The following is a 13239-nucleotide window of genomic DNA, read 5'->3' as shown; positions in this document are numbered from 1 at the left end:
AGGCCATAAAATTGCTCCAGGGATAGGAGCACCTCCCCTATGGGGACAGGCTGGGAGAACTGGGGCTGCTCAGCCTGGAGAAGCTTTTGTGGAGACCCCACAGTGACCTTCAGGAACAGAAGGGGGCCTGCAGGGAAGCCAGAGAGGGACCCTTTGTCAGGAACCAGAGTGGCAGGACAGGGAGCAATGGCTTCAAACTGAATATATTTAGATTTTATGTTAAGGAGAAATTCTTCCCTGTGAGGTGGTGAGGCCCTGGCACAGGCTGCCCAGAGAAGCTGTGGCTGCCCCTGGATCCCTGGAAGTGTCCAAGGCCAGGTTGGGCAGGGCTTGGAGCAACCTGGGCTAGTGGAAGGTGTCCCTGCCCATGGCAGGGGGGTTGGAAGGAGAGGATCTGTAAGGTCCCTTCCAACCCAAACCATTCTATGGTTCTAAGTACAGTCTGACTAAACAGTACTCAGATGAAGATTTTGGATGAAATTTAGGAAATTCTCAAAGAATAGGAAACAGTGCATTCCTGCTTTTCCCTAATTCCATCCTTACCCTTCAGGACAAAGCAATGAGACAATCAAATCCTGTCGAGAAGTGGTGGAAGGAGAGGAGGGGCAAATATGGAGCTTCTTTCCCATCCCACACCATGGGCAACAAAACAGATGATTTATAAAAATTAATACTTAGAAAATTTAACAGTACATTTTCTGCTGAAATCTATGGTTCCATCAGGCCATGCAGGGCATCTTTATAAAACTTACCCCTACTCTGTTCCTGCATGGAGAGATTATGCCAGCATGACCATTAGAGCGCCTGAATAAAGCTGGGAGTGTTCCTTCACATGCACAGAGAAGAGCTGGGAATGTGGTATTTTTTACCTGGACAACAACCATCCTGCACAGGTACTAGGTAATTCCTAGTGCTAATCAGTCATGGAAAATAAAGGCAGCAGCAGGGGGAAGGGAAGACCACAAACACAAAGGAGGGCCGGGACACGTGAAGATTCAATTTTAGTTAAAAGACAGACATTATTACTTCATTGTTTTTTAACATTCCAGGTTTATTCAAAAGACATTATTCATTTTATTTTATGCAGGTATGTATCTTACAGGTCTTAAGACTGATAAAACACTAGGAATGATGTGATAACCCTAGCAAATGAAGACATGGCTAAAATCATACCAGAGTGATTTTTCTTTTCTTTCAATAAAATTTTGTACATTTCAATCCCATTTTTAACACTGGCCAGAGCTAGTCATACCTAGAGCATTTGGAATAGTCCATTGAAGGAACAAAACCTGACAAGATGCAAACAGCAGACTACACTTGATTTCTGCAACTGCTGGCAAAAGCTGCTGGAGAAGTATCTGCACACTTTAAAAATGTTACATCAGTGACAGACAGAATTTTGTGCTTTAATACTTTGCTTGAAAAGTCTCTTTATCCAACATGAAGTCAGCAAATCTCTGCTGGAGCTCCTTTTCTCTCTCCTGCTGTCGCTGCACATCTTCCTTCAGACACTGTAAGGAAAATATCATTAAGCAACCAGTCATTTTTCCACCAATCACACCCATGAAGATCATTACCAAAGATTGTATTTTAGGAAGAGCTCAAAATTAAGACAAGACAATGCTAAAATGACTTATTTTAAATATAAATGTAAAAAAACTCAGTTGATGTAAAGTATCAAGATTCACAGCAAATGTCAGGTATCTCACCCTGTTTTTGACAGCAGCTAAGATCAAATGCTTCAAAAGGAGAGATTTCAAATTGGAACCTTGCCATTTACTAAAAACAGGTGCTGTTAGTAGCTATCAAGTGATTTAATATGTTCTAACTGTTATCTTTCACTAAATCAATGAATCACTTCTGAGTTTGTAGACACATCTATCAGCATTTCTAAACCATCTTTGCAAAATCAGTTTTAAGAACTGATGTATTTCATCTTTTTTAGAGCAAGTGGTTGAGAATACCTAAGCCTCAATGGAAGCCTCTGTTCTGGAGGAAAAAAACATTACAAGAAAAATTGTGCTCAGGTGAAAACTTATTCCTTGGAAAGCAAGGCTGGCATTGCTTCAAACCTAGGACTGAGTTTTGATAAAGGGCTACGTTGGTAGCTGAATAAAAAGAGAATATCCTGGAGATCCTTAAACTAAGGAAAGTGGCTGCAGGGCAGTGATTTCAGGTATATACCAGCATTTAGTCTACTGACTTTCAAGGAAAAAGGAGATTTTAGAAAAGTTTTACATTTACCCTAAGTTCTAACAGTAATTAAAACCAAAACAAACCAAATTAAGAGACAGATGGAACTTCTGCTGATACGCATTGCAGAAGACTTATAAAATAAACCACACAAGGAAATAAAAAAAACCCAAAGTTAAAGAACACATTGCCAGATTAGTCCCAGCCTCTAATATGTGTATCACAGGATCTTTGATACCAAAGTAAATGGCAGATGAATCTGGTAAAAGCCAAAAGTATAATTTTAAGAGAACATTAAAAACTTGATACCAACTCAGGCTGTGAAACTCAGAGCTTGTGCCTTGTAAAAACATCTTTTCCATGAGGTGCCTGTGTCTGACCTCAGGTACTGGATTTTGGAATCTCACCTCCAGTCTCCGAGGGATCGCAACATCCTCGTGTTTCTTCAGCTCCTCAAAGGTGCGCAGCTCCAGGTGGGCCTGCTCGATCTGGTCCCACAAATCATTCAGCTGCTTGATGAGCCCCATTGCTCGAGACTGGTAACCACCAAGAAGGATCTTCAGCTTCTTCTCCATCTTGGCAGCCCTCTTGGCTTCAGTGGTCATGTGCCCTCTGTTGATCTGCCAGAAGGAACCCAGGAGTTGCTTTAGTTAGCCAGAACTCAAAAGTCAAGAGGAAAAAAAAAAAAGTAGTAAAAATACAACTGTGGAATTGTGTTGAGCTGATCAAGTTCTTTGATTTCTATTAAAAAAATCATACTGCACATTTTACAACAACCCAGACTTCTGGATTAAAACCTTTATAATAGTCATAATACATCTCTAAAACTGTAATCCAGACAAAAACCATAAACAGAAAAGTGACATAAATTACAAAATTCTGCCAACTGGGACACAATGCCAATAACTGAAGATATTCATACTAATATATTATAAATGCTATATAAAACATTTATAAATAGCAAAGGTAACAGAAGCCTTTGTGTATTTTTACACCTGGGGCAAAATTAAATGACCACTGAAAGTATGAAATAGCCATCAGAATTTTTAAAGCTTGGAAGAAGGCATCAAAGAAATCTTTACCACTGAATCCCAATCACAAACGGCCTAAAGATGAAGATTATATTACATTAAATATTTGGAAGAAATCCTTCCCTGTGAGGGTGGGGAGGCCCTGGCACAGGTTGCCCAGAGAAGCTGTGGCTGCCCCTGGATCCCTGGAAGTGTCCAAGGCCAGGTTGGATGGGGCTTGGAGCAACCTGGGCTAGTGGAAGGTGTCCCTGCCCTATGGTCCCTTCCAGCCCAAGCCATTCTATGATCCTATGAAACCAAGACAGAACACAGGCCTCCAGCACTGAGCACAACTGTGGAGGGGTGCAGCAGCTCACATCTCTAAACAGGGATATAAAGTTCCTTGCTGAGGCTTTCCTAATGCTACTTTCTTCCTTGAAAAAGAAACCAAACCCAAACCAAAACCCTTTTTTTCAGAAAGGATTGTGTGAACAACGCCAAGCTCAAGAAAAAAGGAATCAGACGTCTCAGATTTTGATTTTTGTCACACTTAATGATATATTAGTGCAGGACATGAAATAAAATATGAAAGTATCTCAAGTGTTAAAATATAAAAGGCTAACTTGGAACCACAGTGTCTCAGTCACCAACCCTTGCCTCATTTCTTTAAAAATCAAAGCTTTGCTGGTGAACATTCTCACATACAACGAAATTACCAACGATCAACCAAAAAGCAGAACCTTTTCATTGCTACAATTACCCAATATATTATATCACTTATTACCAGTGAAGCTGAACTCCTTTGGTAAGGAACTACTGCAAAGGGATCTGCCCTTCACAGTGGTAACTACAGTCAGCCAGACACCCCCAGCCATCAGTCTTACACACCAAACTACTGCGAAGTGCATTTCATCAACCTTCCAGCCCTCCAGCTGTACTGAAGTACCCTCTGTTACACAGCTGCAGGCTTCTGTAACATGTCCTCCTACTCCTTAACAATTTATTCACTCATTTAGAACAGTTTTAGTTGGTGGTGCAGAGATAAACAAAGTGAATGGTCAAGGGAGCAAACTGTTAATGGGTGAGTGAAAGAGAAATTTGACTTTCTGAGCTGTCTAGTTTGCTCCTGGGGAGAGAGATGCAGACTGCTACGCTTTTCAAACTCTGTTTGCAATGTAGACTTAAGCTATGCCCAAGGTGCTTTAAGCATACAGAAAGGCGCCTCATTTTCAATATTTATATAAATCTAGAGAAAATTAAATAAATAGATTAGGGATTTGTGAGGATACTCTCTGATGGAAAAGTATGAAAGCTTTAAATGTCTTCACTGGTAAATAATATGCTATTACTGCAACAACAAATACAGCTGTGCAGCCAATGAACTATTTTCCACCCTAAGAGTTTCTTGGATGAAAAATGTGTGCTGAGGGCCACTGACATTTAGAGATCATGGAATAGATGGATGCACAGGAAAACAGAATTTTGTTTGCAACAGAGGCCTAATGTAACAAAGTTCAATTGTCCATGTTGCTCCCAGCATTACAGACAACGTAGAGTACGGCTGGTGTGGAATGAAACTCCCATCACAATGTCATCCTTCAGAGCAGGCTAAAAAAGACCATTTAGAGAAATTCCAGGGTTCTGTCGTTCTGAGTGAAGATCTTAGTCTTTACTGTGACGGTGGTGAGGCCCTGGCATAGGTTGCCCAGAGAAGCTGTGGCTGTCCTATCCCTGGAAGTGTCCAATGCCAGGCTGGATGGAGCTCTGGGCAACCTGGGATAGTGGAAGGCGTCCCTGCCCATGGCAAGGGGATGGAAGAAGCTTGAGCTTTAAGACCCCTTCAAGCCAAACCATTCTGTGATTCTATGATCTCTCAACAACCTCATTTTCTAATGAAATGTTAAACACTGAGTACATGAGGACATAAATACAGTTATCAGCTCCATCCCTACCATACAGAAAAGGACTGGATCAGGGTACTGTGGTCACAAGACCTGAATTACTCCCATGTTCCAAGTAGCACCAACAGCAGTGGCAGTACTGGCTTGGTCTCACACTTTCACACTCTTCAGCTGGGATTCACTTTGCTTGGCTTTAGACACCAACATTGACCTTGTCACAGGAGGTCTTTCTGTTATCAGGAGAGAAACTGGCAACTCCAGGGTATGGCTCATCTGATCCAGGGCCTTGGGACAAGATTAAACATCCCACTGAAAGGCTCTTCACCGACTGTGATGGGAGCACAACCTGTTTGTACAGACACTGCTATCCAAGACCAGGTAGCTCAATCTCACCCTAAGTGTGTACTGTCTTAAGGTATTAGATATAATACAGCCTTTTTAAATTTAAAGCTTTTAACAAAGCCAGTTCAAGTCTAACACTTATTATAGTGTCAGATCTGCATTATTTAAGCACTATTGAAATTTTTAGACAATGAGAATTGGACTTAGTATTTCTGAGTTCATCTGGATACTGGACTCTTAACTACTAGAGCTCCTAATGTTACAGGCTGCTATACTGCTTTTCTACTCAGCTCCTTGTCCATCTTGGATTATCATAGGCCTCACTGCTGTAAAAAAAAAAAAAAGAAGTAAGAAAAGGGGGAAAAAGAAAAGTATCTAAAACCAGAAATAACAGCCTTTTCTTCCTTCTCTGCTTATGGAGAAATGTGAACACTCACCACCTTTTCCCCTCCCTCCCAACTACAGAATTTTAGGACCTACTATGAAAAGGTCAAAAGGAGGTCCTCAGCTTTTGTAACAAATACTATTTATTAAAAATTGCTGACTGCTGCATTAGTGCCAACAACTGCATAAAATTTCAGTTCAAGCTTCATAAAATTTTAAGGCTCAGATACCAAACTAAAAATTCCAAGCAGTTATGAAGAGGTGTGTTTAAACAGTAGTCTACATTATTTGCTTAAAGCAAAGAAATAGATTTGAGTAAAATCTGACAACCATTTCCCCCTGAACCTAACAGAAAGAGTAAAGACATTTGAAAGATTTCTCCACTTATTTATTTTGTACTGCTCCTTGGCCAGCTTTGGTTCTGCTGACTTTTATACCAGCTACAGCAAAATGAGAACAGCATGTACAGACACAGGGTAAGATGATATATGATGTTAAGGCAAGTGTGGGAGCCTCATCCCATCCCAAATCTCTGATGTAAAAGCCTTCCCTCATGACTCGTAAAGTGGTGTTCAGTTTTCAGTACTGCACTAGAGAACCAAGGAAGAGAAACCAAAACAAGCAGCAGACAAAAGAGCCAAAAGAGCAACAGACATAACCAGAGGTTTATAAAACATAATCTAGAAAAGGGAGACTGACTGGAAAACCAGGGTTTTTTTGTTTGCTTTTCCTCTGCCTAACAAAAATAGAGAAAAAGAAGAAAGACACAACACCCTGCTTTAAATATCACGAAGCTCATTGTGAAAAATTAATCTGCCCCTGAGAAAGTAAGAGTGACTTAAATTTGGGAAGGAAATTTTAGATAGGAGGTTAGCTGTAAGGTTTAACTAAGGACAACGAAGGACAGGGAAGGACTCCTTATAAGAACAAACATTCACTGGGAAAGATTTAAGAAAAACTGACCCTGAAGAAGGAAGAGCTCAAGTGCCTTAAAAACTGCATTTTCAGAGTTCTCATCTCACCAGGTCTACTGAGGACACCCCTTCTCAGTTCCAAGGGCTTTTTCCCTGTACTGACTGGTTTGTTTTCCTTCCATTTAATGTGGAGCTTCTGGTAATCCCTGAACGGCATTAAGCTCTCTTGTCTTTTAATTGATCTTCCTAATCATGCTGGATGGATTAAACAAACATGGAAGAAAAACTGCTGCATGTTCAGAGCAGAGCCACAGTCAAAGTAAACCAACCTGTTCCATGACCTTGGAGAATCAACATCATCACAAAGCTGCCTCACTTGTGCAGGGCAATCCTCTGCCAGCTTCAGCTACGCCGGCTGAGCAGGGTACTCTTGGAACATACATAGGACTACTCTAAATGTTACTTAACTTCCTTCCTCACCTCAGACCCACATGTGGCCCTCCCCATTTCAGTTCTGCTGGCAGGAGATGGATTAACTTAATTGGAATGGCAGGTCTGTGAGCTTGGCTCGTGCTGGCTCAGCTGCAGTGGCTGGGGTGAGAGCGTGCTCAGCTCGACAGCAGCTCGTACTCCAAGCCAGACATTTCCAACCACCCCAGGCACAATGAGGACCCCAACAATACAGAATCCTCTGGCCATGCTGGGATCACCTGCCTTTACAAGCTTATGGTGCACTCAACAATTACCTGTTTTTTTTAAAAAAAGTCACTAATTTCTCTACTTAAAAATACCTTTTCAGTTCCAAGCTCTTGGACAGAATTCTCTATTTTTGGCTTGACACTGTTTCATCTGTCTAGAGTTTGACCAGGCAAAATTCTCCATAGAGCCTTGCCTTAGTTACCCTTAATTTAGTAAAAGATAAGTCAACTCTGCTAGAAACTGAGGCTTGGAGTTAGTATCAAACCAAAATTGCATGTCCAGTGTAGAACAATATGGCCTCAATCTATTAAACATTAGCTCAGCTCATTGACTGAAACCACTCCATGGGCTTGACACAATTTCACATTTCTGCAGTGACACTGAAGATCACAGAATCAGAAAATGGGTTGAGCTGTTTGGAAGGGACCTGAAAGATCAAGATTCCAACTGTTCAGCCATGGGCAGGGACACCTTCCACTAGACCAGGTTGCTCCAAGCCCAAATCCAAGCCCAATCTGGCCTCACCAGTAAGGTGCTTTACTTAATGTATGAGAGAGAATGAGGATCATGAAAAGGTGTTGATCAGGATCAGAGTAGGCAAAGAGGGACTGAACATGTGGCTGTTAAGACATGAAAAAGCAAGAAATGAATTCTAGTTGACTGGGTTCACACAAAGTTTTTCACTTAAAAAAATCCTCAATTTAAGGCACTGCTGGTAAGCAACCACAACTTCACAACTGAAACTAGACCAGCTGCCTTTTCCCAATTTAACAGGGAAGCCCCAGGTAAACTCCTATATTGTACTCAGCCATGTGGATCATTATAGCATTATGACTTACTGATATCTGAAGAATGCTATTCTCTCTACTCACAGACAAATCTAATGACTCAAGAGCATGCTCCCCCTGAAGTATGTTCCAGAAATTATAATGACTTGTCTTCAAACGTCATAACATGAGTTGGTGTGACTGTTGAGTAAAGACAACACGGTATATGAAAAGCAAGTGTTGCCACAGAAGTTCACAGCATCAACTACCTAAAACTAGAATAATCTAGAAAAGTTACTGTGTAAGTCAGCAGTCACTGCTGATCTACAGCAATGACATTAAAGTCCACTTTGAACATTTTTATTTGGGAACTGCTTCTAAGACCAGCAATTTTATGAGTGATACCCATATATGATCTCTACAAAGAAAGGAGATTGTACTGAGGTGGCTGTCAGTCTCTTCTCCCAGGTAACAAGTGACAGGATGAGAGGACATGGCTTCAAATTGCATCGAGGTAGTTTACACTGGATATTAGGGAAAAAAAATTGTTATGGAAAGGATTGCCAAGCATTGGAACAGGCTGCACAGGGAAGTGGTAAAGTCACCATCCCTGAAAGTGTTCAAAAAATGTGTGGCTATGGCACTTGAGGACATGGTTTAGAGGTGAACAAGGTGGTGGTATAAGGTTGATGACCTTAGAGGTCTTTTCCAATCTTAATGATTCTATGATCCTATCTCAATCACAGCAGAAACATGTCTAGAAGAGTAGTTTATGATGAAAAACTGATTATTTTTACTAAACTTTTTGGGAAACTCTCTACCACTCACTGGGAAAGAAAAACCTTGCATTAAGATCACACACAGCAACAGCCACCCAATGCCAAGAGCTTTGATTAACCATAAGCAAACATGAGTTACTGCTGTGTCTGGTGAGGTCACAGGGCATCCAGCAGAGTGTAATTACCTTCAAACACTGCCCCTGCACACCCACAGTGCCTGCACCGGCCTCTTCCAGAGGCTGACAATGTTGTGGAAGCCCAGGCAATAAAGGAGCTGGCAAAGAGCCTGGTTTGCTCTCAATCCCAGCAGAAGCCCCACAATGATCCTGCAGCAGTCAATTCTGAACAGTGAGGGAGTGCAAAGGCCTTTGCAATGAGAACTTTGTCAATGCTGAACTTTATTTCTAAGCACGCTAAGTTACCAGATTCTGAACAATTTGACAGTGAAGACCCCTGATAACTTTCTGCTGTGATCCTCTGCCAACTATATTCCCAACAGATCTTATTAAAAAAGTGTATTCTACAAAGGCAAGACATTAGCACAAAATAATATGTGACCATAAAAGCAATGCGACTCAGGATTTTCACCATATTTTAGTTTTGTGAGTAATTTCTCTATTCCTAGTCCTAAATAATCCCTTATTTTCTCCAGGTGCTTTCTTAGTATCAGCACACCTGAAAATGCAAAAGAAACCAGAAACTTTAGAAGCACATAAACTAGAGAGAAATTAAAATACAATCTCCAATAAACTAAGTGATACACCCTGCAGCAGAGTGTACCATGTAACCCATAAAACTCCAGCTAAACGAGTTGTTTTTAATCTGAACTAATTCAGAGGACTTGGGCTGCAATCAAAAGCAAAAATCAACACTTTGGTAAATCACCACCCTGATGTATCTTGGATACTGCAAAATTAGATAATTTACTATATTTTGCATATACAGTTTATCTTGAACGTTTCCCCTGTAGGCTTCCAACAGTGTTTATAATTTAGTATCAACTGAAATGATAATGTTAACTACCACAATGTTAGCAAAAGTATTTGTATTCTGCAAGCCAACTTGCCAAGTCACCCAAGACAATTAACCATCTTCAAAGGAAAAATAAAGATGACAGGAAGTTTCTATGTTGTGAACTACAAAGGGAAGCAACTAGGTTGTTAAATAGATGCCTTTACTGTCTCATTTCATCTTATAATGAAATAAATAAACCTAGTTAATATATGTTAGTAGGAATGCTTTTCTTTATAAATATATTGTTTGGAAGAGAAAGGAGCAAAAGATATTGCAGAGAACTGAAGCAGTTACTGAACACCACTGCACGCATCAGAAAACTCCAATTTCTGAAATCACTTGCTCTGCAGAGTAGCCTAGCCTTGAAAAAATATTCTGGATTTCTAGAAACTATTGGAAAGATCAGAAAATTCCACAAATCTAGAAGTGTACCACAGACACATACTGAGGTCACAGGGATTCACTCACATGGACCTCAAATTCCCTATCTGTAATGCAAGAAAATTCACATACTAATCTTGTAGCACTCCTAAACCACATTAAGCAACACATTCAAAGAGTCCAAACCCCTCGAAACAAAGAAATGAAAAGTATTACTAATACACAGCAGTACACTCCAACATCAGAACTACAGCTGAGTTGTGCATTACTGATGATGCCTGGACAGGATACCCAGCCAAACAGAAGCTCTCCACAATGGCTCCACTTTGCCTCCTCAAGTTCATCAGTAACAACACAAATCTGTTTGTGATATCAGCATCCATTTTAGAAAGATAAATGTCATGTCAACATAGGCTGCCACGACTAAACCACTCAGAATGTGAGAACAGGACAATTAGAGGGAAATGACTGTGTGTCCACACCATCAATCCAGCCAGGAATCTCTGAGCGACAAAGACAGGCTCAGAAATAGCTTGATTTTTCTGCACACGATCTGCAGTGTGTCAGCAGTCCCATATGGAACTATAGACAGTGGCTTCCCCATGTGCAGCTGTGCCAGATATCACTACACTCTTGTGGGTTTTTTCGCTAATGATCTTAGTGCACTATAAAGAGGAAGAAGCAGCCCCCAAAACTGACCAACATAAGTTGCTGTTGCTGGCAAACTCTGTTTTACAGTTTCTACTCTTCTCTTAAAGAAAGTTAACAGTACAAGCAAGTGTCTTGGGATACTGAAAGCTGAGCTAATATCCCTGCTTTTCATTAAGCTTGTCTGATACTTCCCATTAAAATATCTGTTTCAACTCGTATTGCTTTCAGACAATTTTCCTTGGAAAAACATTAAAATGAAGGTGGGTTTTTTTCATTGCTGAGAATGGGTTAGGAAAAAAAATCACTGCTTTTTTCATTGCATATTCATTTGTTCATTAAACTGCTATGCTTTTTATTTGTTGTTTAAAAAGTGATTCAGCAGGTGACCCATGCTTAAAAAACCTGTACATGTAGATCTTGCTTTTAGGAAGGACCTTTTAGGGTCAGGCCACAGAGCTGCACTAAACTGCATTTTGCACACACTTAGGAGAGATTTTCAGGTCAAATTTAACTTTGCAGAGTCCACCTGCACTCAACAACAGTGAGCTGTGAGAGGCAGCACAGTGCTCGCTGCACCTGCAGTCATGGGCTCTGCTGACCCCAGCGCCTGCCTGGACTGAGGGGTGGTATTTCGGAACACAGGAAAATGGGAGAGCAGGATTGTGTGTGGAAGTGCACCAAGCCATCAGCCTCATCCAGCAGCACTCTGAGGTCCCAGGGTATGTAGCTGTATTAGCCAGAGTCTCATAGCTGCAGTGACTGATCACAGCACAGAATGGGTCAGGTTGGAAGGCATAACAGTGGCTCATCTGGTCCCTCCTCTCTGCTCAAACAGAATAACCCAGAGCACAGGGAACGGGACTGTGTCCGGACAGTTCTGGAATATCTCCAGTGAGGGAGACTCCACAGCCTCTCTGGGCAATCTGTTCAGGGCTCAGTCACTGCCCAGGACAGAAGTTCTGCCTCATGTCCAGGTGGAACTTGCTGGGCATCAGTCCCTGCCCGTTCCTCTGGTGCCATTGCTGGGGTCCCACGGAGCAGAGCCTGGGCCCTGCCCTGAGCCCTCCCTGCAGACAGGAACAGACAGGGATGAGGGCCCCTCTCAGCTGTGTCTCCTCTCGGGGCTGAATAGCCCCAGCTGCCTCAGCCTTTCCTTGTCAGGGAGATGCTCCAGCCCCTCCATCATCTTTGTCACCCTGCGCTGGACGTGCTTCAGGAGCTCCATGTCTGTCTCGTCCTGAGGAGCCCAGAACTGGACACAGCACTCCAGATGTGCCTCAGAAGGGCTGAGCAGAGGGGCAGGATCATATTCCTCAGCCTGATGGGACACAGCTAACAGGATTTTGTTAGGTGCCTTTCACAGAGTCCCATGCAATGTTGGCAGCAAATGAAACCCAATTTTTTCTTTTTGCAAGACCTCTGATTCACATTTTGCTTTCTGGGTGACTGTCTTGTGACTGCAGAGCAACGAGCGCTTCGAACAAACACACACGAGTTTGATGAATGATAAACTTGACCTTACTTTGCTTCAGTATCCTTAATAAGCATTCCACCACCAACTACTCATTCAAATATTGCGAAGAGAAGGACAGAAATCAACAGCACAAAAAAGCTGCCCACACAGAAGTAACCAATTTAGACTGCAGAAACAGTGCACGGGATAAAGGCACAGGGCCACACACCAAACAATTAAGAGAAAACAAAATATTCAAGAGCTACTCATTAAGCAAGTACCATCCACCCTGTGCAGTAAATGAGTCTGTGGAAAAACTAGGCTGTAATCATGAAATTAAAGACTGTCTCAAAAAGCATATGCATAGGCAAATTAAGGCTGTTCGTGCATTACCTAACTTGGACTGTTTGACTTTGCAACTTTAATAATGCCCTTCTAATGTCGTTTTGGGCCTAAGATATTTAAATTTCAAAAGCATTTGTACACAAATTAGGTGCAGCCCTCCGACTGCTGGCACACTGCCCGCCCGGCCCTGCTGCCATGCACAGCCAGGCTGCTGCTGAGCTCTCACACGGGTTTGGCAAAGCAGATCAAGTGAGAGCTTGTCAGGCAGAGCTGGACAGGGCAATGGTGCTCTCTGCTGGGTGAGCAGCAGCACGACAAGGGCTCTGCAGCTGATACTCAACCCTTACTACTAGACTACACGCAGGTGAACTGCTCCCAGCCCAAGAGCTTGGCTAACAACTGCAGG

General features: G+C 42.0%; 1 protein-coding gene across 1 annotated transcript in view; it reads right to left on the bottom strand.

Annotated features, from left to right (window-relative positions):
* Positions 1-1026: 1026 nt before the first annotated feature.
* The window catches only part of CDC5L (cell division cycle 5 like), a 30857-nt gene continuing 18644 nt past the window's right edge, over positions 1027-13239 (bottom strand). Inside the window, exons 15-16 of the mRNA XM_032104060.1 lie at positions 2601-2813; positions 1027-1511 (exon numbers count right to left, since the gene is read on the bottom strand). Coding sequence (XP_031959951.1) covers positions 1407-1511; positions 2601-2813 — 318 coding nt within the window. The 3' untranslated portion in view covers positions 1027-1406. The remainder of the gene's footprint in view (positions 1512-2600; positions 2814-13239) is intronic.

The sequence above is a fragment of the Corvus moneduloides genome, chromosome 3 (genome assembly GCF_009650955.1).
Source record: "Corvus moneduloides isolate bCorMon1 chromosome 3, bCorMon1.pri, whole genome shotgun sequence".
Taxonomy (NCBI): Eukaryota; Metazoa; Chordata; class Aves; order Passeriformes; family Corvidae; genus Corvus; species Corvus moneduloides.
The sequence above is the reverse complement of the archived record's forward strand: the minus strand, read 5'-3'. Positions and strand labels throughout refer to the sequence as shown.